The 27,658-nt window shown below is 45.9% G+C and overlaps 1 protein-coding gene and 1 long non-coding RNA gene across 2 annotated transcripts; one reads left to right on the forward strand and one right to left on the reverse strand.

The window, feature by feature from the left end:
- The first annotated feature begins 18,777 nt into the window (after positions 1–18,777).
- LOC121968364 lies at positions 18,778–18,914 on the forward strand. Its single transcript, XR_006108096.1, has 2 exons — positions 18,778–18,808; positions 18,878–18,914. It is a non-coding gene; the product is annotated as an uncharacterized LOC121968364 (long non-coding RNA).
- Positions 18,915–22,470: 3,556 nt separating this feature from the next.
- LOC121968365 (protein SLOW GREEN 1, chloroplastic-like) lies at positions 22,471–23,593 on the reverse strand. The gene has a single exon (XM_042518778.1). It carries the CDS (start codon positions 23,567–23,569, stop codon positions 22,712–22,714), a length of 858 nt encoding a protein of 285 aa, XP_042374712.1. The 5' UTR covers positions 23,570–23,593; the 3' UTR covers positions 22,471–22,711.
- Positions 23,594–27,658: the final 4,065 nt, after the last annotated feature.

The raw sequence follows: 27,658 nt of genomic DNA on the forward strand, positions 1-27,658 counted from the left end.
TGGAGCTGGGTTCGGAATACGAGTTTCGTCTCCCTGGGCCGGACGAACATCCTTCTTCTCCTCCCGAAGGCTTTATCACTGTCTTCAGGGATCAAATCTTAGGAGGTCTTCGTTTTCCTTTACATCCTTTTCTTTTTGAGTTGAGTCAGTACTTCGGTATTAGTATCTCTCAGTTTGCCCCTAACGTATTCCGAGTCGTCTGCGGCACTGTCATCTTATGTCTCATATATCAAATTCCCTTAACCGTTCAGCTGTTCCACCATTTCTACTCTTTCAGGCGCGCCGAGCCAGGGGTATTCAACGTTTAAGCCAAACCGGACTATAAATTTTTTTATGACCTGCCCTCCTCTAATAAGGGCTGGAAATCTCGCTTTTTCTTCCTTAAGCCTCCTTTCCCCTTTGTCGGGTTTTCCCAATGGCGCTCCAGTCTTCCTTCTAACTTCCCTTCACATGCTCATGAACCTGTCTGCTCTGAGGCCTCGGCCAAGCTCACCGACGTTATTGTCCGCTTGTCTGTGTTAATGCTGGAAGGTATTCTATACTCTTTTGGTCTCAGCCCTGTTTTTGCAGAAATCAGAGCTCCCTTTGGTAAGCTGCTGCTTCTTCTTTGAAGTTCTTCACTAACTGAGGTGCTTTTTCCCTTTTAATTCTGTAGTGGCCGCCATACTTCGCTCCTTTTCCAGCCAAGAACAACCATCGATTGTCATTCTGCAGGCTCTTAATGAAGAGTTGACGCAAGGCCTATCTTCTGAGCCCTCTGTTTCCACCAGTCTACTACCGACCCAACCTCAAACCTCCAATCCTGCAACCACCTCAACTCCTGCTGCGCCGCTCGCCCCTGGACCTACAGAGCCAGCCCAGATCCCCTCCTCTGATCGGCCTTCGACTGAGCCACCTCCGACAGAATGAGCGCCTACTCCCCCTCCCTCTATGAAACTACGCCTTGTGCGCAAGAGCAAAAGGGTGATGCCTGCCACTCCAACATCTCCACCGCCCCCTCGTCGTCAGCGGGTGGTTGTTATCTCTTCTCATGCTCGGTCCTTGGATATAAGTTTTCCCTAGGAGAGGGACTCCGAACTGGAAATCGTAGCTCAGCCACTGGACGTAATAGTTCCAGCGCTGATCCAGAGTCTATTACCTGACCAGCCTTCGGCCGCTTCTGAAGACCAGTCAAAAGGCTCGATGACTCCCTCAGCTTCCCCTCCTACTATGCCTACTAGCTCTGCTGCACCAACCCAAGAATTGCCTCCCTCGGAACTCGCCTTCAAAACCTCCTGGAGACTTCCTTCGGAGACCGATCCTGCCCATGTATCTACTGCTGCCACATCTTCCATCCTTGGTAGGGTTGATTTACATGGAGACTTGGCCATCTGCTGACGATCTGCCAACTGCCAACTTTGGAGGAGTAGCCCTCCTGTAGAGGGGCTTGACCAGGTTGCCCGTTGCCTAGTATTGGTAAGCTCCTTTTCTCCTCTTAATTGTTAATATGTATTTGTGACCCTTTTATCTTCCTATGGCTGTTTGTAGACCTGTTCTGCGGGCTTGAGTGTTGTTCAACATGCAGCCGAGGTACATCGAGAAAATGTGGCACTTAAGGCCTGCCTCAAAGAACTAGAGCCTCCGATCGCTTCCTCAGTTCCTCATGAGCCCCTACTCGGGGATCTGGATGCTTACCTACGGGTCGTTGGGGAGTCTGCCACTTCTGCCCGAGCCATCTCCCATGCTGGCCTCTGAAACTGAGCGTCATCGCGCGGCAGTTGCTGAGTTAGAAAGCAGAGAGGCAGAGCTGATCTCCCAGCCAGCTGAGTTGAAATCATTGCGACAAAGCCAGGAGCTTCTGCAAATGGGATTAGCCGACGCCCAGGCTCGAGCTCTTGCCTCCACTGCCCGGGAAGCGAATATGAAACCCCAATGGGAAACCTGCCAGGCTACTCTTCAGTCTTTACAGACAGATCTCATGAAGGCCCAGGAAGCAATAACTCAAGGCCAGAATGACTTATCTGTGGTCCGCGCTGAGGCTACCACCAATAAGAGCGACTTAGATATGTACCGAGCTGGCGAACCAGAGCGGCTGAGAATATACAGGCTGGCCTACGTCCATTCTTCCTTCTTCCTTCGAAAGTTGGGAAGTTGGATGACCTTATTGCTGTGTTATGGGGCTGCTGGTGGGGTCAGACAGGCATTTGAGCAAAGTTTTCTACGCTCGGCGCCCCCTGCAATTTTTCTGGACACAGCTCGCCTGTCAAGGGAATTGCCCCCTGAAACTTTTCCTTCCTTCGAGGCGGACGATGGACTTTTTCTTCTAGAGGCTCCCCCCACTGCTACAGACCAGACTTCCCCTGATGCTTCAGCCCAAACCCTTCCTGCTGCTGCTTCTGATGTACCCACTGGTCCTGCGCCTCCTTCCACTGCGCTTACCGAACCCGTAGTCCCTCCACTTGTTCCTACTGAACCAGTGCTCCTTCTCCATGATTCTGCTTAATTGGACGTATGCTGTAGTGTTGAAGATGAATAGACTTATCTATTTCTCTTTGTCTGGATGTCTGTACTGTGTTATTTGCGTGTTTCGTCCATGTCCATAACTTACCCTTTTTCGCAGTAAGTTTTTACAGCCTTAGCTAATTTCCTCATTGTTTTTCAGATGGCCTTTGTTGATCTGCTTATCATTGTTTGTTCTGATATGCCCTATTGCCCTTCTGTCCAATGACTGTTTTTATACTGAGCCCGCTTCTTCTTTATGAGCCTTTACCCGAGCTACCTTTGCGGGGAGCTTGAACCTGACGAAAGCTGTGCTCTGCTTTTTGCCCATGCTATAGTTGTGAAATGCCGACCCTATTTCATGAGACTTGCTGATTTGATCTGCATGTCGTTCCGTTGACTGCTCTGACTACTCTTGTCTTGCTCTTAGCGAAAAGTTGCACTGAATGCGCGTTTTTCCCTCCTTGTAGGTACCCTATGAAGCGCCTCGTATCTTGAGCCACTGCTTTTCCTGTAATACCCTGCGGTTCTATTTTCGAGGAAAATCAAACGGCCTTCCCCTTTTCTCTGCCCCTATATCAGCCGTCCGCTGTCGACTAACAAAAATATCCTTCCTCCTCAATGCCTATAAGTATCTTCCTTCTTCCTTCCTTCTCGTGTGATTCGCCATCGCCGCCTATCGACTGACTCCCCCTGAGACTTCGCCGTGATTCCTTTCTTCCCCCGCTTTCACCTTTCCATTTACTCTTTCTCCTTCCGGGGGTAATCCTTCTCATCATGACCTCTTCCCCTTCCTGGTCTTGCCTATTAGCAAACCATTTCCCTGGCGCTTCAACTTTTGCTGAATTGGATTGGGATGACCTAAGGTATACTTACGAAATCCCTACCAACATTCGTCCCCTCATCCCTACTGGTGTAAACTTGTATTTCGATCCTCCGACTGACTATTGTACCTTCTTCACAGAACAATTTGTGGCCGACCTTCGTCTTCCCCCACATCCCTTTTTATCTGGAGTGTGTCGCTACTTCAAGATCCCTTTAGGTCAACTAACACCCAATTCTATAAGGATTTTATGTGGCTTTGTAATACTCTGCGAAGTCTGTGAAGTCTCCAGGTCAGCTCCCCTTTTTCACTGCTTCTTCACCCTTACTCGGCTTGCTGACAGCCTCTTTCATTTCCAACCTCGTAGTCATGCTGGTTTCTTCTCCCCTCTTCCTCCTTCGAATGCCAACTGGAGGAAAAAAATTCTTCTTTCTCCGATTTCCCGATGAAGTAGACTGGCCCATACAATGGCAACCTGAGCTGTCCTTGACTCCAGCCCTGGAAGAATTTTATATGGACCTCTCCTTTAGTGTGGCTGCGACCCGAATGGAGGATTGGCGCTTGAATCTGACAAGACTGCTATCCGAGGACCTACTTTCCTATTTCAGGCTGTGCCCCCCTTCTCCTGAAACACCGCACTCCTTAGGTAAGTTTGTGCTTGCATTTGCTATGACTTCTCACTTTCTTTTTCCTCTGTTGAAATGACCCTCCTTGCTTTTGCGTATACAGCTAAAGTTTTGAATCGTGCATCAGAGATCCTGCCTTTGCCCATCAGTGATCTGGAAATACTGCGGCGAGGTCGGACAATCTTGGAGAGGCGATTACTTCCCCATCCTGGATCCACTTCAGTCAGAACGGCTACTCAGCCTACTTCCCGTCCTGCCTTCCCGACTTCTGTTCCCCGATCTGTCTTTGTTACTATTCCCCGACCGACCGCTCCTTCTCAATCGACTGCCACTCCGAGCCGGGGTCGTAGTTATGATCAAGTTAGTAGCTCGGCCAGACCCGTCTTCCGAGGAGCCCCACGGGGATCTAGACGCGCCCGCTCAGCCCTCAACCGCGCAGGTCGAGGTTCTTCTGGCCGGGGCACTATGGGCAGCAATGCTCTAGCTTCTTCTTGGAGTCATCCTCGCTCTGATAGTTCTTACTCTGATAGCCAGCCCTTGCTCCACAGACTGCGTCGCGGACCTGGTCCGACTACCCAGGCTTTCAATCCTATTCCTCCTACTACCGAAGTGCCCCCTTTGCAACTGCGGCCAACCCTGGCACCACTTCCACCTCCACTCCTCCTGTTCCTCCAGCGGTCTCCTCCGACCCCTATAGGGGAAGACCAGTAGCGTCCCGCTCTGTCCCTACCCCTGATGTAGAAACTAGTTCTCCAAGGGACCCTCCTTCTGATACGGCGCCAACTGAACATGTTCCTGTGTCTCCTCCTGCTCCTCTTGGCCCGGCCATCAGTCCTTCTCCATCTTCTTCTTATGCCCGCTATCGTTACAGGACTACTATCCCTTCTGAAGCTACCTTAGCTTTAAGACATGATATCCCCACAAGCACTCTGGTGATGAAAGGCCATCTTGGCAGTTTGTGGGCAGAGAGCATGAGCCAGATGAATGGCTTGTCGCCGTTAGCCCAGATGGAAAGATTTTCTAAGTCCTGGGCCAAAGTAAGTACCCCCTATGTCGCGCCTATTATTTACTTCGCGTTTATTATTAGTTTATCTTATCTGAAGGTTATATCTTCTGATCCAAACTCATGCAGAATCCTTATCCCTGAACGAATCTTTCCACAATCTCCATCATCAAAATAAGGAACTCCAAGAGAAGGTCTCTGAATTGGAGCTCCAACTGAATGACCCGGTCCAGGCTAGTCATGCACTATGATCGGAAATCCAAGCCTTAACCAACAAAACCAAGCGACAGGAAACATCCCTGGTGCGAGTCAAAGATGAGCTTAAAGTTCTGAGAGAGGAGAAAAACACAGCTGAGGCAAGGCACCGGCAACAACTAGCCGAACGGACTCAGGAAATACAGTCCAAGGAAACCCTTCTGCAGGAGAGGAACAAGAAATTGGAGGTTCAGGCGGCTCAACTAGAGACTCAGGAAGCTGAACTGAGGGCTCTGAGAGCAGAGCTGTCCCAATCCCGGGCGGCTCTAACGGGAATATCCACTGCCCTGGCGGTCTATCAAGAAGGAGAGAATGATCACTGCCTTCGAAGTCGAGAATTGTATCTGAGATCTCCCGAGTTTTTATCTCAGGTCGGGGCACACTTTTCTGCATCTGTCCCTTACACAGTGGTTGGAGTTATACGGCAGCTTTATGCACAGAATTTCTTAAACTCCATTCCTCCTGCATATTTTTTGGATCATGACAAAATTATTCAAGGATTCCAGATGAAATTTTTGCTACTTTTAAATGATTTGTACCAACTATTTGTATGAACGAGCAACTGGACCCTTTTCTCATTCCTTTGAATGTACATATCTATCTTTAAGTTTTTACTTGACTGTCTTGCTATTCCTGTGTCACTTGTCTGGCCTGACTTACATTTGCTAGGTCAGCTCTCCTAAACTCGGTAGGGTCGTAGGTAATTAGCACTCCAAGGTCAGTCTAGCCTCCTTCCTCGAGCATCCTGCAAATAATAGGCCCCTGATGCTAATTTCTTGACAACCTTGTACGGTCCGTCCCATTGAGGCGCCAACTTTGTTACATCCCCTACGGGCTTCACTTGCTTCCAGACTAGGTCTCCTTCCCCGAAGAACCAAGGGATTACTCTTCTGTTATAGTTATGTCTCATCCTCTGTCTGTAAGCTTCCAATCGAGCAGCTGTTTGTTCATGAACTTCACTGATGAAATCCAACTCGGCCAATCGTCGCTCGGTGTTCCCTTCGTCATATAGCATTCTTCTAGTGGACGACACCACGACCTCTAGGGGCACCACTGCTTCGTTACCATAAACTAAGTGGAAAGGCGTCAGACCTGTACTTTCTCGGGGTGTCGTACGATAAGCCCACAGAATGCTCGGCAGCTCGTCCACCCAACTGCCTCCCATATGGTCCAGCTTGACTTTGAGTTCGCGCACTATTTCTCGGTTGATTACTTCTGTCTGACCGTTGCTCTGAGGATGAGCTACCGAAGTAAAGGCCTGAGTTATACCGACCCCCCTGCACCAAGTCTGTATCTTGTGCCCTTGAAATTGCCTTCAATTATCTGATACTAATTTATGAGGTAGGCCAAACCTACAAAGAATATTCTTCCAAAGGAACTGAATCACAGCCTCCTCTGTAATTCTGGCCAGAGCTTCAGCTTCTACCCACTTGGAGAAGTAATCTACTGCTACCAATAAAAAGCGTCTTTGACCCGTGGCCATTGGGAAAGACCCTACTATATTCATACCCCATTGATAAAATGGACAAGAAACTATAGAAGTTTTCAGCAGCTCAGTGGGCCGGTGCGTCAAGTTCTGATGCTTTTGACATGACAAATAAGCATTCACCAGCTTCTGGGCATCTCTTTGTAGGGTAGGCCAGAAATACCCAGCCAGCAGCACTTTCCGTGCCAGCGTTCTTCCGCCTGCATGATTGCCACAACATCCCAAATGTATCTCGCGCAATGCATGATCTGCTTCTTCCATATTCAGACACTTGAGCAGGGGTCTGGAAAATGACCTCTTGTACAGTTGATCTCCAATCATAACATAAGCGTGGGCCTGTTTCCTGAGTAGACGCGCTTCTTCTGGGTCGGTTGGTGTAATTCCTTGTTGGAAAAAACTTATCATTGGCGCTCTCCAATCAATTACTCCTCCCAAATTGTTCTGTAGATCTATCTGAGCTATAAGGAGGGTCTGTGCCATAGATCTGTCAAGTACCCAAGTGGTCAGGGAGCTGGCCATTTTGGCTAATTCATCAGCTCTTTCATTTTCAGCCCTGGGAATCTTAGTGACTATGATTTCCTTAAATTCCTCCTTCATCTTCTCATATGCTTCCCTGTAAACTTGTTACTATTTACTTCAAAATGTCCGGTCACCTGCTAGGTTACTAATTGAGAATCCGAATATACTATTACTCGGCTTGCCCCCACATGTAAAGCTGCTTGCAGACCTACCAGTAAGGTTTCATACTCTGCTTCATTGTTGGTGGATCTGAAGCTCAACCGGACAGCCAACTGCATTATGTCCCCCTGCGGAGATATTAGTAGTACACCTACGCCACTTCCATGATGGGTAGCCGACCCATCTACATAAACTTTCCAGACCTCCTCCGAATCTGTCTGATAAATCTCTGTCAAAAAATCTGCCAGAGCCTGTGCCTTAATAGCTGTTCGAGGATGATATTGTATATCATATTCCCCTAGCTCGGTTGCCCATTTGATAAGTCGACCCGCTACCTCCACTTTGGTGAGAGCTCGGCCCATGGTGCTGTTTGTCAAGACGATAATAGGATCTGCCAAGAAATACGATCGGAGCCGCCGAGCCATGAGAACGAGTCCGTAAACCAACTTCTCCAGGGCTGTGTATCGAGACTCAGCCCTCTTCAATAGATGACTAAAAAAGTACACTGGCCGCTGCATATTGTCTTGCTCTTTAACTAGCACTGCCCCCACGGCCTCAGGGGTAGCTGATAAATAAACCCAAAGGGGCTCTCCAACAACAAGTTTGAACAATGATGGTAAAGATTCCAGGTAGTGCTTCAGCTCCTCAAAGGCCTGTGTGCACTCTTCTGTCCATTGAAACTTGGCAGCTTTCCTGAGCACTTTGAAGAAGGGCGCAGCTCGGTCCGTAGATCTGGAGATGAATCTGGACAACGCCGTTATCCTGCCTACTAGCTTCTGCATTTCCTTCAGATTCTGAGGGACCTGCATGTTTAGGAGCGCTTGAACCTTCTCAGGATTGGCCTCTATCCCCGGCTCGGTCACCAAGTATCCCAGAAACTTTCCTCCTTTGGCTCCGAACAGACATTTCAAAGGATTCAGTTTTAAACCATACTGTCTCAGAGTCCCACAGGTTTCTTCTACATCTACTATTAGATTGGACGCTAGGGAGGACTTGATTAAGATGTCATCAACATAGGCTTCAACGTTCCGCCCGATCTGCCCTCGGAAGATTTTGTCCATCATTCTTTGGTAGGTGGCTCCAGCATTCCTGAGTCCAAACGGCATGACAGTATAGCAGAAAGTACCATCAGCTGTTATGAAACTAACCTTTTCCTGATCTTCCCGAGCCAAGGGTATCTGATGATATCCCTGGTAAGCATCCATCATGCATATCCTCTCACAGCCAGCGGTCGAATCCACCATCTGATCAATGCAAGGCAGAGGATAGCAGTCCTTGGGGGTAGCTTTGTTGAGATCACGGAAGTCTATGCAAACCCTCCACTTATTGTTAGGCTTCTTTACTAACACGACATTAGAAAGCCAGGATGGGAATTGCACCTCCCGAACATGTCCCGCCTTCTTGAGCTGATCCACTTCAGCTCGGATAATTTTATTCTGATCGGCAGAAAAATTCCTCTTCTTCTACTTAACTGGCCTAGCTTCAGGTATTAAATGCAGCTTGTGTTCAGCTATCTCTGGTTTGGTTTGACCCTGGGCAGTTCTTCTGGGGACCAAGCAAAAACATCTCTATTGCAGGTCAGGCATCGTATCAGCTCCAACTTAAGATCCGGGGGTAGGTCACTAGCAATGCGAGTGAGACTTTCCGCTCTGTCAGGATATAGCTGAATCTCTTCCCAAGGGATGGGCTCCTCTGCAATAGGTAAAGGCTCCTCCTGAATAGCGTGTACACTACCATCCTGAGTTCTTCGGTTCTTGCGGGCTTCTACCCGAACCATGTCAATGTAGCAGCTACGGGATACCTTCTGCTCTCCCCTGACTTCCCCGACCTGCTCGCCGACCGAGAACTTAATCTTCTGATAAAAAGTAGAGACAGCATCCCTGAACTCGTGCAGAGCTGGCCTTCCTAGGATGACGTTGTAGGAGGAAGGAGAATCCACCACTATAAAGGTGCTCCTTCTAGTGCGCACCAGTGGCTCGGTGCCCATAGATATGGCCAGCTTAATCTGACCCATGAGCTTGACTTTGTTGCCCGTAAATCCATATAGAGAGGTAGTTACAGGCTGAAGTTCGGCAGCGTCTATTTGCATTTCCTCAAACGCAGTCTAAATAACATATTAACCGAGCTCCCGGTATCCACGAAGACCCGAGCCACTCGGCTATTAGCAATAACGGCCTTGATAATGAGGGTGTCGTCGTGAGGTAATTCTAGACCCTCCAAATCTTGTGGCCCAAAGCTAATAACAGGGCCTGACACCTGCTCCTGGCTGCACCCAACAGCTCCCACATATAACCGCCGACCATGTGACTTGCGGGCTCGACCAGAATCCCCATCAGTGGGCCCTCCTGAAATCATGCCGATCTCTCGGACAGCAACGTTGCCCCGGTTCTCCACCTCCCTAGCATCTCTTTGGTCTTCCACGGGACCAGCTTGATTAGAAGGGCCTGCCAGGTCGGGCCGAGTCTGACGAGCACGCCCGGCAGCGACCCACTATTCTTCCATTCTTTGTATTTGGGGCGCCAGCTCGGGAGGAGGCAAGCCCTGCTCTGCAACTCGCCTAGAATCACGGGCAAATTGGAAGCAATTACTGATATCATACGTCCTGGACCGATGATATGTACAATACGGTAATCCCCTCGGTCCAGGCCTGGGCGCGTGTACGGCCGCAACTCGAGGAGCTGGTCTGACTCCTTGGCCGGGCTGAAAGGCAGGCCTGGGTTGAACACGTTGAAGAGGCTGAGCCAACGGCTGGGGCACTCTTCTTTCAGGTCGGCTGCCCGGAGTAACTATCTTCTCAGCCTTCCTCCTGGCCGCTTGCGCCTCCTCCACTTTGATGTAGCAAGAAGCTTTTTCCACCATATCATCAAAATTTCGGGTAGGATTTTTGATGAGGTCCCTGAAGAATTCCCCCTCTAGCAATCCATGGGAGAAGGCGCTCATCAGTATTTCCAAGGTGGCAAAAGGGACGTCATTGGTCACCTGGCTGAACCGATTGATATAGCTTCGCAGGGGCTCGGTTGGACCCTGCTTCAGAGTGAAAAGACAGTGGTCGGTCTTCTGATACTTACGACTACTGGCGAACCGACGCAAGAAAGTCGTTTTGAAATCCAAAAAGCGATTGATGGACCCTAGGGGCAATCCATCAAACCACTTCTGCGCCGAACCCAACAAGGTATGTAGAAATACTCGGCATTTGACAGCATCGCTATACTGATACAATATAGCCGCATTTTTGAATTTCCGCAAATGATCTTCTGGATCTTTGCTTCCATCATATTCTCCTATGTTTGGAGCTCGATAACCCCTCGGTAGGTTTTCTCTCAATATCTGAGCCGAGAAGGGTACCTTGTCATCCGGATCTTCAAGCAGATCCTCGAAGGGGACAATAACTTTTCCTTTTCTTGAGTCTCAAGGCGGAGGTAGAGAGCTTTCCTCCATCGACGCCTGCGGTTCTTCTCTCTTCGGACTATGTTCTCGAGGCCCGGATTGATGATAGTTGCGACTAGGCTCTCGGAATAAAGTGCGAGGAAGCTCTTCTGGCTGCTTCCTCTTCGAGCCCCTGTCGAAAACAGGAGCTGGCTCTCTGGATGCTTCAGGCGCCTGGCGAGGTCGAGAAATTATTCCCTGCTTTTCAGAGGCGGCTCGCTTCTTGGCCTCCCTGAAGAGCTCGTACTCACCGGCGGTCATGGTAACATTAATCCTCCGGCTAGAACTTCGACCAGATTCCTCCATCTTCACGTTTCGGCTCAGGCTCTTGTGTTTCCCACAGACGACGCCAAATTTGATCCTGTCCGGAAGCTGAGTCGGACGAAGGCCGGTCGCGATGTACTAGTTGTTGACGGAGAGTCGCGGTGGCTCAAGGATGACCTAGACGTGTGTAGGAAAAAACTCCCACGGGCGGCTGACGAGGCTGCAGGTCCTGCACACACTCAGACGATCCCCCCTCACGTTAGAGGCCGAAAACCAGGGAAAAAGTCCCCGGGTCAGGCCCTCCGACACTCAAGTCAGGTACTTTTTCCCAGGAAAGTGTAAGAGAAGAATCTGAAAAAGTGTAAGACTGGTGAGGGATGACGAGTGAGCGTACCCACGTACGAGGAATCCTCCCCTTTTTATGCACCAGCAAGGACTTCTAGAACCTGCAAGCATGTCAGAAAACGTTAGACGCTGGGTTTTGTCATGTAGTGAATGACACCTGTCTAGCTACTATTGGCTATAAAGACATCTTCTTATTTAGAAACCTCCGCCTTTGCGCATATCCCCTGGTGTGTGATAATTACCCCCTGACAGGTAGTTATGATTCCCTAACTCCTTTGTCGTTTAGCTCCTCCGGTCTATTATAGCCTGTATCTGCTTCGCATCCCCGGTCAGACCTGCTCCACTCTGTTAGCTTTGCCACCTAAATCGGGCCTTCGAACGTGTGTCCATGGCTTCGCGCCGTATCCTCGCAGATCTGCCAAGCCCTATCTGTGGTACCTGCCCTGTGACCTGCTCCCCAACTTTCGAACGCAAGCCTGTAGACTGAGCTGCCTCTGATCAATTTTGCCTCTCCCGACCTATACCCTGTGACTTGTGCCCCGGGCCTTCGAACGCAGGCCTGTAGATCGAGCTGTCTCTGAACAGCTCTGCCTATCTCAACCTATATTCCTTGACTCGCATTTTCAGCAAACCCGTTCTCCTGAGCTGCTGTCCCTTGCAACACCTGTCCCTGAGCTCCACCTGTCGTCGCCCTTTGTCTTTCCTCTACCTTGACCCCTTGATTGACAGGTCTGCTAGACCTTTGACTACCACATATACCTGACTCTTGACCGCCTCCTATGCTTGATTTTTTACTGCCAAGTCACCTCAACTATTGACTGCCACATCATTTTGACTCTTGACTACCGCATCACCCTGTCCTTTGACCGTTACATAGCCTTGACTCTTCTCCTCCCATCTTCTGGGCCCCGCCACTACACACCGTATCAGTATCTAAAAAGATTGTTCGTAAAAGACTTTTAATGGAAAAATCGGTAATGAAAAGAAGTGTAACCAAAACTTGGTAATTAAGTGATTGCGATGTATAGGAAATTTTTGATACTTACCTGTTTCTCTATTGTGCTGATTTGAGAACGCCTCTTTTGAAATGCTTTCGAGCATTAAGCATAAGCTTTATTCGAGAATTCCTTGCTCATCTCTTGAAGTTAAGCCTTGTCTTGATAAATCCTTCTGCAGATAACATCTGGTGTGCTTCATATTTCAAAAGAATGAATAATCCCGATTGATTTTAGATAAGGAACTGTATAAAACACCTGAGTTCCGAGCTGAGTATAATACTCCGGGCGATTTTTAAATAAAGATTTCAATATGAATGAGCTTCCAGATGGAAAATGTGTCATATGCATAGAATCCCCCTTGAACCCTGGCTTCTAATCCAGTGCAAAATGTCAACCAATTTTGTGAACAAATCCATATAGCTTTGTATTTACCATGTCAATATAATCCCGGTTGATTAGGCTTTGAAGTCTCTCGTTCCTCCCATGAAGACCCGTCTGAGTTACTTCATGAGATTTCCCGATCGACTATGTTCTGTGATGGTTTAAAGTCTCCGGTTCCTCCCATGAAGACCCGTCCGGGTTACCTCATGAGATTTCCCGATCGACTATGTTCTGTGATGGTTTAAAGTCTCCGGTTCCTCCCATGAAGACCCGTCCGAGTTACTTCATGAGATTTCCCGATCGACTATGTTATGTGATGGTTTAAAGTCTCCGGTTCCTCCCATGAAGACCCGTCCGAGTTACTTCATGCGATTTCCCGATCCACTATGTTCTATGATGGTTTAAAGTCTCCGGTTCCTCCCATGAAGACCCGTCCGAGTTACTTCATGAGATTTCTCGATCGACTATGTTCTATGATGGTTTAAAGTCTCCGGTTCCTCCCATGAAGACCCGTCCGAGTTGCTTCATGAGATTTCCCGATCGACTATGTTCTGTGATGGTTTAAAGTCTCCGGTTCCTCCGATGAAGACCCGTCCGAGTTGCTTCATGAGATTTCCCGATCGACTATGTTCTATGATGGTTTAAAGTCTCCGGTTCCTCCCATGAAGACCCGTCCGCGTTACCTCATGAGATTTCCCGATCGACTATGTTCTGTGATGGTTTAAAGTCTCCGGTTCCTCCCATGAAGATCCGTCCGAGTTACTTCATGAGATTTACCGATCAACTATGTTCTATGATGGTTTAACGTCTCCGGTTCCTCCCATGAAGACCCGTCCGGGTTACCTCATGAGATTTCCCGATCGACTATGTTCTGTGATGGTTTAAAGTCTCCGGTTCCTCCCATGAAGACCCGTCCAAGTTACTTCATGAGATTTCCCGATCGACTATGTTCTGTGATGGTTTAAAGTCTCCGGTTCCTCCCATGAAGACCCGTCCGAGTTACTTCATGAGATTTCCCGATCGACTATGCTCTGTGATGGTTTAAAGTCTCCGGTTCCTCCCATGAAGACCCGTCCGAGTTACTTCATGAGATTTCCCGATCGACTATGTTCTGTGATGGTTTAAAGTCTCCGGTTCCTCCCATGAAGACCCGTCCGAGTTACTTCATGAGATTTCCCGATCGACTATGTTCTGTGATGGTTTAAAGTCTCCGGTTCCTTCCATGAAGACCCGTCCGAGTTACTTCATGAGATTTCTCGATCGACTATGTTCTATGATGGTTTAAAGTTTCCGGTTTCTCCCATGAAGACCCGTCCGAGTTGCTTCATGAGATTTCCCGATCGACTATGTTCTGTGATGGTTTAAAGTCTCCGGTTCCTCCCATGAAGACTCGTCCGGGTTACCTCATGAGATTTCCCGATCGACTATGTTCTGTGATGGTTTAAAGTCTCCGGTTCCTCCCATGAAGACCCGTCCGAGTTACTTCATGAGATTTCCCGATCGACTATGTTCTATGATGGTTTAACGTCTCCGGTTCCTCCCATGAAGACCCGTCCAGGTTACCTAATGAGATTTCCCGATCGACTATGTTCTGTGATGGTTTAAAGTCTCCGGTTCCTCCCATGAAGACCCGTCCGAGTTACTTCATGAGATTTCCCGATCGACTATGTTCTGTGATGGTTTAAAGTCTCCGGTTCCTCCTATGAAGACCCGTCCGAGTTACTTCATGAGATTTCCTGATCGACTATGTTCTATGATGGTTTAACGTCTCCGGTTCCTCCGATGAAGACCCGTCCGGGTTACCTCATGAGATTTTCCGATCGACTATGTTCTGTGATGGTTTAAAGTCTCCAGCTCCTCCCATGAAGACCCATCTGAGAGTGTCGTTGGTTAATACAATAATCTCATGTGCTAAGAAATATGGGCGTAACCTCCGAGCGATCAAGACTAGTGCATAAGCCAATTTCTCTAGCGTAGTATATCTACACTCAGCTCCTTTTAATAAATGACTAGAAAAATATACAGGTTGTTGTTCTTTTCCTTCTTGTCTGACTAATACAGAACCTACAGCGTTTTCATTAGCAGACAAATATACCCAAAGAGTCTCTCCTACTATAGGCTTGGCTAATACAGGGAGAGTAGACAAATAATCTTTTAACTCTTGGAAAGCCTTATCACATTCCTCATTCCACTGAAATTTATTGGTTTTTCTTAGTATTTTAAAGAAATGGAAGCTACGATCGGCCAACCTGGAAATGAACCTAGACAAGGTTGTAATCCGGCCGGTTAATCTTTGAGCTTCTCTCATGTTGCGCGGTGGCTCCATGTTCTGAAGTGCCTTGACTTTGCTCGGGTTGGCTTCTATTCCCCGTTCGGACACCATATATCCCAGGAATTTTCCTCCTTTTGCACTGAATAAACATTTGCTCGGATTTAACTTGAGCCCATATTGTGTCAATGTCTTGCAGGTCTCCTCTACGTCTCTGCACAGATCAGCAGTTTGAAGAGATTTAATTAAGATATCATCAACATATACTTCCATATTTCTACCAATCTGCTTTTGGAAAACCTTATTCATAAGTCTTTGATATGTTGCTCCTGCATTTTTTAGTCCGAAGGGCATAACATTATAACAATAAGTACCTTCAGATGTTATAAAACTGACCTTTTCTTGATCTTCTTTAGCTAAGGGAACCTGATGATAGCCTTGATAAGCATCTAGCATAGAGATATATTCGCATCCAGCAATGGAGTCTACCAATTGATCGATTCTGGGTAATGGATAATAATCTTTTGGGCAAGCCTTGTTGAGATCTCGGAAATCAATGCACACTCGCCATTTGTTTCCTGATTTAGAGACTAACACTACATTAGCTAACCAGCTGGAAAATTGTACTTCCCTGATGTAACCAGCCTCCATAAGTTTAGTTATCTCTTCTTTGATGATTTGGTTCTGTTCCGCGCTAAAATTCCTCTTTCTTTGCATGACCGAGCGGGCATCTAGGAAGACGTGTAAAGAATGCTCCATAACTACAGGAGAAACGTCCGAGACTTCTTTGGCAATCTCTTGAACCAGCGTTGTGCAGCTCCTCCGAGGGTAGTAAGGAACATCCGATATTTCACCTCATCCGAGAATTGTTGTAATAATGCTACATTCTCAAATTTCAATAAATGATCTTCTGGATCTGTCGTTCCAGTGTACTCACCGATCTGAAGATTTTGATACCGCTTAGGAAGCGGATCATCCAGTACACTCTGAGAGAATGGGGAGATGACTTTCTCTGGTGAGCTATCACTAGTTATCATTTTGATCTTACGCTTTTCTCTGTCTGGTGCTTCGCCAGAGGATTCCTGAAACACAGGCCTCCTACCCCCCCTGCTCCATGGGAGTGCGAAGAAAGGCTCGTGGACGTCTTGTTGGAGAAACAGCAGCTGGGGGAAAATATGCATGTTCCTCCTCTTCCGGTTCCTTTCCTTTTCGATGCTCAGTAGTTGAAATCGCCGGATTATGAGCTGTTGGTAGAGTAGCTCCAGTGTGAGCTTGAAGTTGTTGTTGTTGTTGTTGTTGTTGTAAGACTTTTTGTACGTGAGAATTGATGAGGAAATCCAGATCCTCTTGATTAATGGTGAGTAGGTTTGATTTTCCGGCCTCTTCCATCTTGTAGTCTCAGATTCAGGTGAAGTTCCCACAGACGGCGCCAAATTTGATCATGTTTGAGAAGTTGGACAAGACGGAGATCCAGAAGAAGAAACCCACTGTTGATGGAGAAGAAAGCCTAGAGAACGCTGATCCGAGAAACCCAAAGCGGATCAGGAAGAATAGGATCACCCAATGCCCTCCTTGCGCGAAGACCCGATGACGAGAGAGAGATCCAATCAAAGAGAAAACCAGATCCGGAGCTTCCAAGACCTCCTGTGCACAAGAGACCATCCAACACTATTGTCAATGACCTAAGATCGGGGTGGAAATCCCTGGCTAGGCCCTCCGACGCTCAAGTCAGTGATCTCTCTTGGTGTGGAAGAAGAAGATGAACAATAGTTGAAAATTAGGGTTACGAATGTGCTTGATGATGTGAACTTACCTAGCCAACGGAGATGATTCCCCTTTTTATACCACTTCATATAACCTCCGTAGTCTTGAAGTGGACCCCGGTTTGTTAGAGTTTGTTATGAGATGACGTAAGTTGCGTACTTGTGATGAATAACTTTTAAGGAATCTTTTTTGTACCTCAGATGTACCTTCTTTGTCGTTTAGCACCTGCAAAACAATCTAAAAACACATTTCCGGCCAAAAAATATATAATACCTGTCATATTGTCACATATTGCAGATATCTTCATTAATTATCTTATTTGAAATATTTACCTCTATCCTATCTCATGAGTCCCTTTAAAGTGTTTCTATTATTTCTTCCCGCCCCTCCTGCTTCTATTATATCATGGATAGCTCAATATACCAATGTTCCTTGTATCGGTCGAAGTTAATCATGACTAGGTTTAGTAATGATTATTATTCCTCATGAGGCTTCTGTCGGCGCCCTTCTATGTTAATTATCCTAACTAGCACTAGGCTATATTTTATCAAGTATCTTTCTAAGGTATTGGTCAACCTGCCGATCTTGGCTTTTCTTCTTAAAGGCATGTTTAGATCGATATTGGCCTGCCTCCTTAAAGACGTATCCCGGCCGATATTGACCTTCCTTTTTTGAGGTATATGCTAATTGATACGGGTCTTCCTCCTGGGAAGCATATTTCGGTCGATACAAACCTACCTCCTTTTGAGGTATATCCCGGCTGATATTAGCCTATCTCCTTTGAGGTATATCCTAATTGATATGGATCTTCCTCCTTGGAAGCATATTTCGGTCGATACAGACCTACCTCCTTTTGAGGTATATCTCGGTCGACAATGATCTAATCATTTGGAAGTATATCCCGACCGATATTGGTCTATTTACTTGAAAGTATATCCCGGCCGATATTGGCCTACTTACTTGGAAGTATATCCCGGCCGATATTGGCCTACCTTCTTAGAGGTAAACCCCAGTCGACAATGATCTACTTTCCTGAAAATATGTCTCGATCGATATTGGCCTACCTCCTTTGAGGTATATCCCGGCCGATATTAGCCTACCTCCTTTGAGGTATCTGCTGATCAATATGGGTCTGCCCCCTTGGAGGCATATCCCGGCCAATATTGATCTATCTTCTCCATTTGGTTATCTTCTTTCCCTTCCTTATTGGAGACCTATGAAACCTAACCCATATTAGTACCCATTAAGGAAATATAATTTCTCATTTCCATTAGAGGGCGATGAAAATATCAAAAATATTGGGAGACAATTCATATATAAAAGTCCACATATTTTATCTTATAAATTATTTAAAATAGTCAATAATGTTGTTTATATATTTTGATTTCAGTATATTTTTGATACGACATCTCAGAATCTACTTTCTGTGATACTAGATCAAAACAAATTAACTGGACTTAATTATTCTGACTAATTAAGAAATTTAAATAATTTCATAATATGTTTCGACGGGGTGGTCGCAGATGAAAATCTCAAGTTACAGCTCTTGCAGACAATGTTCCTATGCCCCCATCTGATTAGGTAACATCGTCGCATACACCTATGTCAGTACCATCACATACACATATGCTAGTACCGTCGCATATAGCTATGCCAGTACTTTCCTCTACAGGATCGCCTTCTCCTTCGGCAGTGCCTTCTCTTTCGACAGTACCTTCACCGATCGAGCCGCTTGTACCCTCTTTTGTTCCTTCTTGACACTCGGTTGCTGAGAGGCCAAACACTCAAGAGTTTATATCCCCTTATGGAGATTCGTAAGTAGAATCAAGCTATTTCATTTTTTAAAACTATTTTAATTATTTAACATTTTTTGTAATTTATAATAGATTTGATAATTCTGTCCATGTTGTTCACGAGATTAATAGAATCGTGAATAACCAATGGAGAGGAAACACGATGAGTTATACAACACTCTAGTACTGACAAGAGAGCTATGGTGGAGTGAATTTAAGGTATATCTCATTCATTTCATATCTTAAATAAAGGTGAATATATAAATAATTATTTTTCTTCCATTGTAGCGATCATTCACTTGGGACATGATTGATGAGATGGAAATTAGGAGAATTTTCATGAAAAAATGTGGCGATCACATTCGCTATGTACTCAGTCATGCAAAGTCTAAGGGGAAAAACCACCATTCATCACCGAGGAAAATTGGATAAAGATTTCAAATTATTAGGAAAGTGAGGAGTTTAAAAAAAGAAGTGACCGGAATAAAATAAATCAATCTTTTAATTCTGGAGATATGTCTGCGACATATGCGAGAGGTTCGATGAGCATAGACGTAGATTAGTAATTTTTTAACTCTCCCAATATTTTCTTAATCCATTTTACACTATTTAATAATTTCAAATTATCTTTTTTAGACTAAAGAAATGGGAACGGAGCCTGATTTTATAGATACTTTCACCCGTACATTTTAGAAAAAAGATAAGACTTAGAGCAAGGACTGAGCTAAAGCAATTAAGGTTTGTATAAATTTCGGTTTTTAATTAATAACTTAGATTCTATTATTATTAATGTACCCGCTCTAACTTTATACTTTTGCGTTCTTAAAATTTTGTTAATGTAAATTTATTTTATTTTTTTATTACAATACAGGAAAAATATGTTGAGCTAGAGGCAGCACAGAGATGATCAGGTTCTGCTAGTGTTGATATTGAGGGGTCTGAGCCATTTGTTGATATTGATTTCAATTTATGGCTACAGGCGAGTGGGGGTCAAAAAGTAGAGGAAAGATATTCGGAATGAGCTCTCTGGGCAAAACCCATAAAGTTGGTTGTATATCTTCTTCCTCCTCACATACTCAGCAGATGCATAACTTGACTGAAGAGATTTCCCAGTTGAAGGGCATTATAAAGGAAAGAGATCAAGAAACGAGAAAAGTATGCCGACAACAAGACTTTATTATGCAACATCTTCAGTTAAGTTCTGTTCCAAGTCAAATTCCTCCTAGTGACAGTGACGACGGTGATGATGGTATGATGATAATGGCGATGGTGGTGATTCTTCGTAAATTTATGGTAAATTTTATGTTTGGATTTTTTTTCATATGATGTTATAGTTCATTCTATATTTTTATTTTACCTAAATACTTTGCATGTTATGTCATGTTTGGTACGCATTTTTACATGTATATTATATGTCATAACTGTATAAAAAATATATTCAAAACAATATTACGAGTTTGACACTAGTAGGTATTACAACTCTATACAAGAAATATGAAACAAAGCATTAACTAGAAACATGAGTCTTGAACAAAGGATATGAATAGTAAACAACTTTAATTTCACCTTGATACTTTACATTTTATGTCATGGTGATATTTTGTATTTTCTCTGACAAACAATCTTAGTTACAAATTTCATTCATGTATGTAAATGTTAAATACAGATATCATTAATATGTTTAACATATTTTTTAAGTTATAAATGTTACTTATTGTTTGTTTGTAATTTAACGTACGAAAAGAAACATGGAAGGTGACCAAAGCTCTTGAGACGTAACAATTTGTATTTTTTTTTTTTTTTTTTGCTTTGAATGCCTTGTTATGATAGAACTTTCATGTTTAGATATTATGATTTGTTGAACTTGTTATTTGGATTTTGGTTATTTGTATATATGAATATGATGTGTTTAATTTGGGGATAATTTGTTTGGATGTTGGATATCACTGTGTTTAGTTTTGGGACGATTTGTTTGGATGTTGGATATGGATGTGTTGGATATGTGTTGGATATTATTTTGTTGAAGATGTTGTATGTGTTATTGTAAATAAGATAAAAGAAAACAATAAGAAATATTCTGGAAATATTTTTTGGGGGGACAAATTTTGCTACAAATTTTTTTGTCGCAAAATTATCGTAATTTAGCGACAAATTAAGATTCGTTACAAATTTGTGACAATATGATTTCGTCCCAAATAAGCGACAAATGAGGATTCGTCCCAAAATTTGTTGCAGATTTGGGACAAAAATTAGTTTCTCGTCGCAAATCTGGCCGAGATTCATATTAACTTTTGCGATGAATCAGGATTCGTTGCAAAATTTGTTGTAGATTGGGGTCAAAAATTAGTTTTTCATCGCAAAAAGGAACAACTTTTGCGACGAATCTAGATTCGTCCAAAATTCGTTGCAAATTTATAAAATGGCTAAGCTTTATAGTGAAAAAAGAGATATTTACTGGGACGAATTCAAATTTGTCGTAAATCTAGGACGAATCTGGATTAGTTGTAAATCTGCAACGAATCCAGATTCGTTGCAGATCTGCGACGAATCCAAATTCATTGCAGATCTGCGGCGAATTCAGATTCAATGCAGATTTGCGACGAATCCAGATTCGTTGCAGATTTGCGAATTTATTACAGTTTTGCAATGAACATATATTTTTGTCGTAAATTTGTGACGAAAATAAGATTGTTTTTACCGTGGTTATTTGTAATTATGTAACGTTTTTTGCGATGAAAAATTTCGTTGTAAATTTGGGACGAAATTTATGTTTGTCTCATATTTAAGATTATGAAATTTACAACAAATTAATGTTCGTTGCAAATCTGCAACGAATTCTGCGATAAAAAAATGAAATTTGTAGTAAAAATTTCCAACGAAAATTATTTATTCGTCGTAAAATTTAGCAACAGCATTTTTGGGACGAATATATTTTCGTTTCAAAATTTATCGCAAAATTTGTTATGATGATTTCTTTTAACAAATTCGTCCCAAAATTCGTCCCTAAAATATTATTTTTTTATATAGTGTCATCGTGTTTACTGTTCTCAAATAGGATCATTAATTATATTCATATAACGTAAACAACATTGATTAAATATATAAATTTAAACAACTTATTAAGTTAAATGAATAAATTTTAATTTATTAATAAACATATATAAAAAGGTTCATGACAAAACTATTAAACTAATAAATAAATAAATATAAAAATAAACATACTAGTTCTTCGAGCCAACAAATAAACTTATAAGATTAAATTACTAACCAATCAATTAAAAATATAAAAATTTTAGATGACGTTTGATTTAGGAATATAAAAATAAGGGAATGGATTTATTTTCAAACTTTATATTTGATTGATGGGAATAAAATGAAAATTTTAGAATGAAATCAAAAAATTTGGATATACATGAAACTCATCTCCTCCGATCCCTTGGGTTTTGATGGAATGAGAATAAGAATTAAGTTTTGAATAGAATACCCTTAGTATATTTGTTCAATTTTTTTTTCATTTCACTCTATCTTCTTATTCTCTCTCCTTATTCTCTCATATTCTCTCTCATCACTCTCTCTTAATTCTCTCCTCATTTTTTTATCATACTTTTTTCTCATCATACATTTTCTCTTCTCAATCTCTCCTATCATGCTCTCTCTCCTCATTTTTCTCTCATCACACTTTTTTTCATTTTTTCCATCACACTTTCTCTCATCACACTTTTTCTTTCATCATATGTTTCTCTCACATTCAATTTTCTTTTCCATCTAATTTTTTCTCTTATTTTTCTCTAGGGGTAGAAAAGGAAATTTAGATTATTTCGATTGAAAATATTCAACTAACAAAACATTATTTTTAAGAATGATACCCAAGCTCATTACCATTCATATTCCATAATACTATGATACACATTCTCATTTCGATTCATAAGAGAGATCAAACGTCACCTTACACATAATCTGCTGATAATATTTAAAGGAACTAAATTCAAGAACTTAAACATTTGTTTCGCGATTTAATAATTCATTTTAACTTCGACTTACAAAACTTGTACCTCGGCTGTGCTTCAGTGAATCTATCAACCTTCAAGCGTCTGCAACAATCCATTCATCCATTCATCCACCTCAATTTAATTTCCTAAGTGAAAGAAGTTCATGGTACTTGGAGAACTTCTCCCTTGCCTCTTCATTACGGTTCAACGAGCTACAGATCACTCCCTGGCAGAAGTACGGCCTGTAGTCGTCGGGATCCTCCTTGGCCAACTCCTCGTAGCTCGACAGCGCCGCCTCCGGTTTCTTCTGCAAGAATTCCATTTGGGCCATGATGAGCCGCGCGCCCCTGGCCACCTTCTCCGGCTGCTCTTCCTTCGCGAGGTACAATTCCTGTTCCAGTCGCTCGATCGCCGCGTCCCCTTCTCCGCACCGGTCCAAGAGGACCGCGTTCTCGAAGAGAGCCTCAAATGAGAGCGGATCGACGGCGAGGATCTCCTCGTGCAGACGGCGGGACTCTGCGACCTCGCCCGTCTCGCGGAAAAGCCGAGCGGCCAGGAGTTTCCACTCCGTTTCGTCCGGATGGGCGGAGATGAGCTGGCCGATGGCGGCGAGGGCCTCTGAGTCGTCCCCGGATTCGAGCTTTCGAAAAAGGAGAGAGCGGAGAAGCTGAGAGGCGACGGAGGGGTCCGATTCGGTGTCCGCGGGCACCTCGACCGCCGGAGGAGTAGCCGCGGAGGGATCCGCGCGGGCGAGAGGAGGACGGAATGCGGCGGAGAGAAGGGCGGCGAGGACGACGGCGCCGGAGGCCGCGGCGCGGAGTGGGTTCGACTCGGTGGAGGAAACTGCCATGGTGGCCCTTGAAAGCCTGGAAGCCGGGAAGCGGAGGAGGGTTTTCGGGGAATAGAAATGGGGCTTCATCGAGATACGATGCCGAGAGAGTGAGGATCGGCCGCCATGGATGGGGACGGAGGCGGCAAGGGTCGCTTCCATGGCGAGATGAGGTCTAGAGTTTCGCGAGGTGATTAGGGATTTGGCTGGGCGGGTTATTTAAAGAGGGAACAAGACCGACGGGAGAATCACGGCGTGTTCATCTACTCACAGTTTAGGATATATATATATATATATATATATATATATATATATATATATATATATATATATATATATATATATATATATATAATCAGGAAAATATATAAATATTTTAAAATATATTTTAAAAGTTGAGAAGATAAATACATTTTAATTTATTAAAGGCAAATAATATATTTTTTAATTGCCAAATAAGACTAATTCTTTGTATTTTATCCACTACAAATATAATGTTAGTCTTTTGCCGAAGATAAAAATTATGATGAATTATTTAATTTATCGACTCTTTTTTAATACATCAATGGTGCACTTGGTTTCTTGTTATTTTACACATCACTTTAATCTTAGTGTTGGTTGATTTTGAATGTGAGATTAGGATTCAGTTGATCGTAAATAATTAAATGGTACTTCAAATTTATTCGGAATGTCTACTTCTAAAATTAGAGTTGATCTTTTAAAATAAAATCATGTTTGATCCTGTCTGGAAGCTGAGAAGATGAACCTGTCGATATGATGTGTCTGGAAGGTTGACCGCATCCCCATGACCCGGTTGATGATCTGTCCGTTGCGTTGACTAGATCGTCGGAAGTCCTCCTCCGGTCAACTGTATCTGCATTCAGCGACCGGGTCGCCCCAGCCTCTGGTACCTCGGTGCTCGAGGCGAATCCCACAGATATATGAGCAACCGAATACTAATGACAGAATAATTAACTAAATGCAGAAAAGGTACGAGAACGTACCCTGGCCCAGGGGGGCGCCCTCGGATGGATGGAGGAGTTGATCGGATGCTGACCGAGTCGTCACGGTCCCGCCGGAAGGATGGATATGAATCAGTATTTGAGCTGGATATAGGAGCAGCGGCGTGGAGTCCGGTGTGCCATGTATCCACAAGGCGACATGTAAGCCGAGACATAATGGCTCATAGGCCGATACGCGGCACGCAGACCGGATAGCACAGATAGCTCATAATCATAATAAAGATGCAGAATAAAACCCAATGGATGTCCATATCACCACGGAGGGACGGATCTACGCCAAAAGCAGTGGAGACAACAAATGTACAACCGTCGATGCGGACTGTCGGGATGCCAGAGCTAGCTGTGGGGGATGTTGGTCGCCGGAGGCGACTGCAACAGTGGCATCCGGAGGTGGCAGCGCTGGGCGCCAGAGGCGCTGACCGCCCAAGGCAGCTAGGGCAGTGGCTGCCGAAGGCAGCGCTGGCTGCTGGAGGCGACGGATGTCGCTAAGGGCGGCGATTGCCGCCAACGGCGGCTACTGCCGCTGGGACAGCGAGAACCGCCAGAGGCGGTGCCCACTAGGGGCGTCGCTGACTAGGATCTGAGGCGCTGCTGGCGTGGAGAAAGGGCAGCAGCGCCCTCCGCCGGAGGTGTCTGCAGACAGGAGGAGAGGGAGGAAAGGGAAAGATAGCCTGGACCCTGCCTGAGACGCTTGCCGTGTGTCGCAGCGAGGCCGGCGTGGAGCTCGACGGTCGAGGACGAGGAAAGCATGAGGTTCGGCCGCTGGCCGTCGAGAGGGTGAAGGTCTGCTTGAGGAGGCCGGAGGACATGAGATGGAGGAGAGGGGCAACCTGTGTCAGGCTTCGGCGCCGGCAAGAAAGGGAAAAAACCCACTGGCGGCGGCCTCCTCCTCCCACGAGCCGCCGCACCCCCCCCCCCTTTCTAAGAGCACGAACCGTGCTCTTTTAAGCCCAAAAACCCTAAAGGTGAAATGACAAAAAAGCCCTCCTCCTTCTCCTTAATTACTCCCATGCCATTCCCTATATCCGGATCACAAGCCTCCCCTCAAGTCTAGTCGAAGGAGGCGATGAGTCCGACTGACTAGACAAGTCTATCGCAAAGGGCTGAACCGCTCTCGATATCAACATCAGATCGCTGAACCCAATGTACAATGTCACCCGAATGGTCGATATAATAGTGGCGTCGCTTGAGATGGCAGCAATGCCGAGCGGACCGAGTCAATAATCGAACCGATGCTGAGCAAGTGACACCACGCCCACCGAGTGCCAAAACAAGCAAGCGACGAATGCAATGGTAGCAGACCGAGCGACATGATGGACAACGAGTAGGCTGAATGGATAAGCGCTGCTGAATGTGCGACCGCGGAGATGCCGAACGAGGGACAAAAACATCTCTGCGAACGATGACGATAACGGGCACACAACAACGAAGATGCTGAACGGGCGATCGGAATGATGTCGATCGGACGGATAGATGCGGGGCTGGCGATGCCGCGCGTGCGACCGAAATGATGTCGATCGGTCGGATAAATGCCGGGCGGACGATACCGCGAGTGTGACCGGAATGATGTCGATCGGTCGGATAAATGCTAGACGGACGCTGTCGTGCGAGCGATCAAAATGATGGTGATCGATCGAATAAATGTCGGGCGGACGATGCCGCGCGATACCGGTCGGACGGCTATGAAAGTGCTGACTGCGCAGCCCCAAAAATAGTCAACGGGCGATCGTAAGGTGCCGGCCCAGCAATCGAGTAAAACTAAGTGGCTGATGTCTTATGGGCGTATCATGCGCAAACAGAGCTGGAGTGTCGTGAGCCGAACAGACGCAAAGCCCGGAGATCCTGGTCCACAACCAGTGGTGGTACTCCTGTCCGTGACCATCGGTAATAACTCAACCCCGAACGGGGGAGATAAAAGGCTCCGGTATGCTCCATGACATGTGACAACCGCTCGGCCCTAGTCCATGCAGCGGGGTTTTTATAGTCGCCGGTTCGACTCTACGGTTTAACGTCTGGGCTAGACGGTCTTCAAGCCGGGGTTTTTATAGTCGCCGGTTCGACTCTACGGTTTAACGTCTGGGCTAGACGGTCTTCAAGCCGGGGGTTTTCATAGTCGCCGGTTCGACTCTACGGTTTAACGTCTGGGCTAGACAGTCTTCAAGCCGGGGTTTTTATAGTCGCCGGTTCGACTCTACGGTTTAACGTCTGGGCTAGACGGCCCTGAGGGCTAATTCAAACCCGGCCGATCGGCTCGGGGGTCTTCGCCATCGAGCTCGTGGCAGCCACGGGCTCGTATATAATCCTCCCGGCCGATCGGCTCGGGGGTCTTCGCCATCGAGCCCGTGGCAGCCACGGACTCGTATATAATCCTCCCGGCCGATCGGCTCGGGGGTCTTCGCCATCGAGCCCGTGGCAGCCACGGGCTCGTATATAATCCGCTCGGCCGATCGGCTCGGGGGTCTTCGCCAACGAGCGTGTGGCTCGTACATTATACCTCCGGCCGAACGGTCCGGGGCCTTCGATATCGAGCGTGCGACTCGTACAATATACCTCCGGTCGAACGGTCTGGGGTCTTCGATATCGAGCGTGTGGCTCGTATATAATCCGCCCGGCCGATCGGCTCGGGGGTCTTCTACATCGAGCCTGTGGCTCGTATATAATCCACCCGGCCGATCGACTCGGGGGTCTTCACCATCGAGCCCGTGGCAGCCATGGGCTCGTATATAATTCGATCGTATATAATCTGCCCGGCCGATCGGCTCGGGGGTCTTCTACATCGAGCATGTGGCTCGTATATAATTCGCCCGGCCGATCGGCTCGGGGGTCTTCTACATCGAGCCTGTGGCTCATATATAATCCGCCCAGCCGATCGGCTCGTGGGTGTTCGCCATCGAGCGTGTGGCTCGTACAATATACCTCCGGCCAAACGGTCCGGGGCCTTCGATATCGAGCGTGTGGCTCGTACAATATACCTCCGGCCGAACGGTCCGGGACCTTCGATATCGAGCGTGTGGCTCATTTATAATCCGCCCGGCCGATCGGCTCGGGGGTCTTCGCCATCGAGCGTGTGACTAGTACAATATACCTCCGGCCGAACGGTCCGGGGCCTTCGATATCGAGCGTGTGGCTCGTACAATATACCTCCGGCCGAACGGTCCAGGGCCTTCCATATCGAGCGTGTGGCTCGTATATAATCCGCTCGGCCGATCGGCTCGGGGGTCTTCGCCAT

This window comes from Zingiber officinale, chromosome 3B (assembly GCF_018446385.1).
Source record: "Zingiber officinale cultivar Zhangliang chromosome 3B, Zo_v1.1, whole genome shotgun sequence".
Classification (NCBI taxonomy): Eukaryota; Viridiplantae; Streptophyta; class Magnoliopsida; order Zingiberales; family Zingiberaceae; genus Zingiber; species Zingiber officinale.

Excerpts from the sequence above, each read along its gene's own strand:
- LOC121968365 (XM_042518778.1), bottom strand. The coding sequence starts at position 23,569 with ATGGAAGCGACCCTTGCCGCCTCCGTCCCCATCCATGGCGGCCGATCC.